The 7589-nt window shown below is 37.3% G+C and overlaps 1 protein-coding gene across 1 annotated transcript in view; it reads right to left on the bottom strand.

Annotated features, from left to right (window-relative positions):
• LOC106881300 (myotubularin-related protein 2) overlaps window positions 1-7589 on the bottom strand; it is a 48413-nt gene that overhangs the window by 15256 nt on the left and 25568 nt on the right. Inside the window, exons 2-5 of the mRNA XM_052972548.1 lie at window positions 5747-5822; window positions 3745-3839; window positions 3039-3092; window positions 1036-1146 (exon numbers count right to left, since the gene is read on the bottom strand). Coding sequence (XP_052828508.1) covers window positions 1036-1146; window positions 3039-3092; window positions 3745-3839; window positions 5747-5822 — 336 coding nt within the window. The remainder of the gene's footprint in view (window positions 1-1035; window positions 1147-3038; window positions 3093-3744; window positions 3840-5746; window positions 5823-7589) is intronic.

Genomic DNA, 7589 nt, shown 5'->3' with positions numbered 1-7589 from the left:
TATATATATATATATCTTTAGAGAGAGAGAGCTATTATTGTCAAAAAACTTAAAGTATGATGACTAAATATGAGGTAAGATGTCTTAATTAACTCACAAATTTGGCTTTGGCCTTTCTAGTAGCAGCTTACAAAACCTCTATAGTATATAATCAATATTATTAATCTTAATCATCAAGTCAGATTAGTAATCAAAGATTTTTACATTGTACATGGGGGGGGGGGGCTTGCTTTAGTATATTTTTATCAATTCACCTACATGGCGACTACAGTGCTTATATGTGGGTGTCAATATTTAATACAGAATGGCAGCAACCAGGCAGAAACGTTAGCACGCCAGGCAAAATGCTTAGCGATATTTCATCTGTCTTTAGGTTCTGAGTTCAAATTCCACCAAGGTTGACTCTGCTTTTCATCCTTTCTGGGTTGATAAAATAAGTACCAGTTGCATACTGGGGTCAATCTAATCGACTGGCCCCCTCCCTCAAAATTTCGGGCCTTGTGCCTAGCGTAGAAAAGAATATTTAATACAGAACAGGACTATTACATGAAGTCTGTAACCATTGTAACCATCATCCAAATTCAATCCACTAGCAAGGTTTCCAGGAATCGGATACCTTGCTCAACTAACCACAGCTATTAATATTGGTTTCAAACATTTGGCATAAGGTCAGGAAATTTGAGGGGAGGGGGTAAACCAATTACACCAACCCCAGTGCTCGACTGGTACTTATTTTATTCTTTTCTACTCTAGGCACAAGGCCCGAAATTTTGGGGGAGGGACCCAGTCGGTTAGATCAACCCCAGTATGCAACTGGTACTTAAGTTATCAGCCCCAAAAGAATGAAAGGCAAAAACAGACCTTGAACAGAATTTGAACTCAGAATGTAAAGATGGATGAAGTGCCACTAAGTATTTAGCCTGGTGTGCTAACGATTCTGCCACCTTGCTGCCGTTTAACATCATCATCATCATCGTTAAACCTCCACCTTCCATGCTGGCAGGGATTGGACGGTTTGACAGGAGGGTCACTTACTTTACAGAGGATGTCAATTCGATATGAGTTCTCTCCTCTGCTTGAAACACCACCAATCTTCTCAACACGGGAGATAACTCCAAGAGGGACATCCAGAATGAAAAAGGAATCCTGGAATATATAAAAAAAAATAAACAAATAAATAAATCGGTTGACTGATTAAAAAATGATAGCAAAAAGAAGGAGATATAGAATAATAACAAACAAGAAAATAAAAAATAAAAAGCCAATACAGAAATTATCACCAACTGCAGCATGAAAGACACAAGTGAGATGTTCAGAGAGACACACTTCATTTATAGTTTGGATTGTCATCACCATCTTCATCACTTAGCATCCGTTTTTCCATGTATATATATATATATATATATATATATATATATACACACACACAAACACAATGATATTTAACCCTTTAGTATTTAAAACCAGCTATATCCGGCCCCTAATATTGAACTTTTTTATGTTCAAGCTGGCTATATCTGGCCTCTCACACTGATCCTACAATGTTATTCTGAAAATAAGCAACCACAACATTGAAATCTCAAAGCCACAAGATAAAGCAGGATTAATTCGATACAACATGAATAAATAAGCATTACATTTGACAGATTAACCTGAATGTTAAAGGGTTAATTCATTCTATTTAGGTCTATATTCTGACAAATTACATAATTTCAATTATCACAAATTGATGAGATTTATTGAGGTTTATAATAACAAACCCAACAACAACAACAACAAGCAGCAGCAGCGGCGGCGGCGGCGGCGGCGGCAGCAGCAGCAACTACCTTTGCCACCTCCTCCACCGCATAAGAAATCCATTTTCACAATTAATTATTCTGAACCTGACAGATATGATTATCGAATTACCTTGAACTTGTCAGACCATTCAATCTTAACGAGCCTAATTAAGCCAGACTTGATTATTTTGATAAGGCTGTGTCAGAATTGTAAACTCTCATGACCCTGGGGTTATCTATTGATAATTTGAAGACTTTCATCTTGATATGTTTATAATTATTGATCATAAGAGACCCTATTACAAATGATTATTGTATTAACCCCTGGAAATCAATAGGAATCAAGTATGGGTGCATACTTGTGAGAGGATTTGATTGACAGAGACTGAAAGAAACCACAGTTCTATATTTAAGAGATGAGGAATTATGTACATTATTTACATTATTTACATTTGACGGATATTTGTCCTTATCTTGTTTGTTGTTAACAGAAAGTTTCAGCTGATATACCCCCTAGCCTTCTTCAGGTATGTTGGGAAAATTCAGCGTAGTGGTTAAGAGCACGGGCTACTAACCTCAAGATTCCCAGTTTGATTCCAGGCAGTGACCTGAATAATAATAACATCGAAAAATACCTTAGGAATGAGAACGCAGGTTTGAAATTTCCCCAAGACACCTCATGAAGACTGGACGGTAGGCATAATTCGCCCCTGCCTTTCAATCGCAGTATTTAAGCTACGCATAGAACAGCTGTAGTACACATGCTGCATACATTCCTACAACACTGTTTTCTTTATGCACTATAAAGGCAGAAGTAAATCTGCCTCCAACTCAGTCGTGTGCTTGTGTTTTGCTTCTTATTCTGTGTGTTTTACTACATAAAGCTCCCCAGCTGCCTACCTTGAGTAATTACTGGTGGCAGGTGCCTGTTACAAACCAAACTAAACTTCTAAATCACATGACCAGTTGAGCTTCTTTTTTTTTTTTCCACAGAGATCCACATAGTGATTAGCACCAACTGTTCAAAATAGATAAACCCCCCCCCCCCAATTTCTTCTTTCCTCGCCTCTTCCACAAAAATTGTGTTTTAGAAAAGTGGTGACCATATCTATTTAGCATCGCCTCTCCCTGCCAGTGCCCTCCTCACCTACCACATCAAACCACAGACTAAAACTTCAAGTTACATTGATTCACAAACAACATATAAATCCCTAACTCACAACAGAAATATCTATTAGTCAAAAGAAACAGTTTAACAACCTTAAGCAGTGTCTGGTCTGAATACAAGTGATGAATGCCTTCATAACCTGGTATCTGCAAAGAGAAAAACCAAAGAATATTTCATTAAATTTTCCAACAACAAAAACAAACAGATTCGAGCAATAATTAGTTCAAATTTTGGCACAAGGCCAGTAGGAGGAGGAGGAAGAGGAGGAGGAAAAGGAGGAGGTTAGACCAGTGCATGACTGGTACTTTATTTTATTGACTCTGAAAGGAAAAGAAAAGGCAGAGCTGATCTCAGCAGGATTTGAACTCAGAATATAAAGAGTTGTAAGAAATGCCGCAGACCATTTTGTCTGGTGTGCTGACTTTGCCTTTCATCTTCTCGGGGTCAATAAATTAAAGTACCAGTCAAGTACTGGGGGTCAATATAATCAACTAACTCTCTCCCCCTAAAATTGTTCCATTGTGTGCCAAAATTTGAAACGATGGTTTTATTATTATCATTATTATTATTATTACATCATTATCATCATCAAGGTCTAATTTAATTACTCACAGCTCACATAAATAATCATCAAGGTCTAACCTACCTCAAAGCTGAGTAAGGATTGAAAAAAAAAAAAGATAACAGAATAAAGTACATAATTAGGTTGAATAAGGAAAAAATGATTATATACAAAAAAAAACATATATATCTATAAATTGATTAAACTGAAAAAAACTGAAAAAAGAAATAGTTTACCCTTTCAGCACTTCGGAAGTGAAGTCTGTAATTCGTGACAGTCAAGGTTCCTTTTACAGCCCCACTGTAAGGGCACAGATAAGTGACATCATGAGCTGTTGGCAGGTTGGTTGGTTGGTTGGTTGGTTGGTTTGTTCGTTCGTTCGTTTGTTGGTGGGTTGGGAAGAGGAAGAGAAAAAGAAAGATGTAAATGAGTTATTGTTGTTAATATTATTAGCAGTATTATTATTATTATTATTATTATTCAGTTGGTGAGCTGGCAGAATCGTTAGCACGCCAGACAAAATGCTTAGTGGTATTTTGCCCATTGCTGTATTCTGAATTCTAATTCCTTCAAGGTCGGCTTTGCTTTTCATCCTTTCGGGGTTGATAAAATAAGTACCAGATATGCACTGGGGTCGATGTAATTGACTATCCCCCTCCCCCAAATTTCAGGTCTTATGCCCATAGTAGAAAGTGTTATTATTATTATTATTATTATTATTATTATGGTGGTGGTGGTGGTGGTGGTATGCTGGCAGAATCATTGTGGTGCTGGTTAAAATGTTTAGCAATATTTCGTCTATCTTTACATTCTGAGTTCAAATGTCACTGAGGCTGACTTTGCATTTCAACCTTACGGGGTCCATAAGATAGAGGTCAAAGTAATTAACTTATCCCTCCCCAGAAATTGCTGGCCTTGTGCCAAAATTTGAAATCATTGTTGTTATTATCATTATTAGTTAGTACTCAGGTGGCAAACTGGCAGAATGTGTAGCATGATGGGCAAACTGTCTTGTGGCATTTTGTCAGTCTTTACATTTTCCTTTTGCTTTTCTCTCATGTTTTCTCTCTCAGTCTCTCTTAATGTGCATGCTAATCTCTACTCCCTCTCTCTCTTTTTCTCCATTGCCCCCACTCTCTTTCTCACTTTTTATTTGAGTTAATTCGCTTAGCATGACATAAAAGGCTGGTAGGTAGAAACATACCATTGTATCAATTTCGAGATATATAAGTGTACGTATATGTAAATACATGCATGTGCATCTGTGTGTGACTGTCACACATTGGGAAGGTCATACTACCAGTAAACACACTCACTGCTTCTGATTCACTTCAGTTTTAATTTCACTGTCAGAAACTTTTTATCACATAACAATGGCCTTTTCAATTATTTCAAATTTGCCAACTGATTTACTTTTGTACATTGTATTGTCAAAGATCATCTCTGTGTTGTCAAGCACATCTCTGTGTCTTGTTGTGTAACTGCTTTGCTGTCATTTAAATTGCTGCTTTTCTTTTTATTTTCATTTGCTTGTTCTTTGTTGATGCCAACAAAAGAACATTTGATTGTGTGAGTGTGTGTGTGCACATGCATGCATATGTGTTTGTATTTCATAAGCTGTGTGTATGAGAGAGTGTTTGTCCGGGTCAGTGAGAGCAAGTGTGTGTATGTATGCTTGTGTGTGATAATTGACTTTAGTTAACTTTAACGTTATTGTATCCTCCTCCTTGTTTTACTACAAGGGTGGGCCATGGCTGGAGGAGGCGACATTATGACTCCATTCATTCTTTCTACAAAGGATGTATATTGAATCAGAAGTTACTTCTTCAATGTGTAACCCTTTGTAAAGATTGATCTTTTAGATGTGCAAACAATGTTTATTTCAACATTGTTTATTGATCTATTGTGTTTCTGTATGGCAAGTTCATAGAGTACAGATGTTTGTTTCTTTTCATTCTTTTCACACATTATTGTCTTCTGATTCTTTCACCTACACTGCAGGTGGTTTCACCTTTTTACTTTTTCCTTCATTGCACCTTGTGTAATGAACTACATAACTAATTTGGCAATCTTTCTGTGCACATTCTCTGTAGTTGTTGTCAATACAGAGTTTACTCTTAATACAAGTGTTAACGTGTTAACAACAAACAAGATGAGGACAAATATCCGTCAAATGTAAATAATGTAAAGGAAAGAAGTAAAGGATTTTCTTTTTTGGTGTTCACTTTTCTGACTTACCCATTCCTTGATTCTTTTCGCCTTCAAAAAGTGGCAGTTCTTCAGACTGCCCATATTTAAGTGTGTCCCGGTGAGGCTAAAAAAAAAAGTAAAGAGAGAAATGCAATGTAAATATAGAAATAAAATCATTTGTGTGTGTTGACATGATTGATGTCTAACATTTCATCAGACAAAACACGAAATAGTTCAAAGTATGTCATATTGATCTAATTTCATTCTATGTTCTAAGTATCGAACTAAGTTTGGTGACTGGCACCAAATAAAAAGCACCCAGGTACACTCTGTAAAGTGGTTGGCATTAGGAAGAACATTCAACCATAGAAATCATGCCAAAGCAGACAACTGGAACTCTGTGTAGCCCTCCAGCTTACCAGCTCCTGTCCAACTTTCCAACCCATGGCAGCATGGAAAACTGATGTTAAGTTATGATGATGATGATGATATCTCATAACGTCAAGATTTTGAAAATGTGATAGTTTATTTTTTGAATGGCATTGTAGGGTGGGTGTGAGAGGTCATTTTAAAGTGATAAATCTAGCAAATTCCACAAAGAAGGTTTATGGAATTCCTCTTGAAGCAAGACCTTGTTTAGACCAAATTCTCCTACATATCCCTATTAAGATGTTATTTTTCTTAAAGAGTCTTCTAACAACAAATGCCTAAATTTCAAATGTGTCATGCACATATAATTAAAATCATAAATATAGAATTGCAAAAATAACTAAAAAAAAAAATAATAAAATATAAAAAAAAAAATGTCAGATCGAGGAGTGGGGGAATGCACTGTTACAGCACTTTGCTGCATTTACCACTTGACAATATTTTCCCGGATCCTCTTGGGTGGCCTGTTTAGCAGAGTCCTAATCAGTCCACACCTCTGCGAGATATCCCCTTCATCTGGCGTGACCATGTGGCAAGACGTGGCCAAACAAATTGAGCTGCCAACCCAGTCAGATCCTTGATGAGGAGGACATGGTAAGCAGGGTCTAAATTGGAAAATTGAGCAACATCGCCAAACAGCCTGGGCTGGCGCTCCGGAATCATGCAAGTAACAGGACATATCCTAGTTTCTGAGTTTTGTGCAATAATCTATGGATTGTTCTCAAATGTCCAATCAGCTGCCATCTCTGAGGCTGCAGAAATGACTGTGGTTACTTAATGATGCCCTGACCAACACCGCAGACCATTATTATATCACTATTTTAATGAATGACTATCACAGACCACTATTATTATCATTACCATGTGATGACACCTGATGTTGTTGCTGATACCATCACTGATGTCACCACAGTGAGTGGTACAGACTGCCACTACAGTTATCATCATCATCATCATCATCATTACAAACCACCATCACCACTTTAACATGGGTCGGATTTCAAGAATGTCTCCACCAACCTTTAACCATGTCCAGTCAACAAATCAACAGTCACCAACCCTCATCTCTTTTCCAAGCGAGAATGATATTTCCCCTTTTGGCCAGACATGTTTTTGCAGCAAATTGACAACAAACGACACCACTTGTATGACAGTGGCATTCATTTATTATGTCAATCCAAGACAATAAAACACGCACACACAAACACACACACTCTCTCTCTCACACACATAACAAACTTCTTTCAGTTCCTAACAACTGAATCCAGGCTTTGATCAGAATGGATAAAATGGCTGACAGTAGAAGATACTTGCCCAAGGTCCCACACAATGGGACTGAACCAGAGACCATGAGGTTGGGAAGCAAACTTAACCACACAGCCATGCCTACACCTACATCAGGGTGTGTGTGTGTGTGTGTGTGTATGTATATATATATATATATATATATGTATATATATAT

This window comes from Octopus bimaculoides, chromosome 13, assembly GCF_001194135.2.
Source record: "Octopus bimaculoides isolate UCB-OBI-ISO-001 chromosome 13, ASM119413v2, whole genome shotgun sequence".
NCBI classification, from domain to species: domain Eukaryota; kingdom Metazoa; phylum Mollusca; class Cephalopoda; order Octopoda; family Octopodidae; genus Octopus; species Octopus bimaculoides.
Note: the sequence above shows the minus strand (reverse complement) of the source record. Positions and strands in the feature narration are given on the sequence as shown.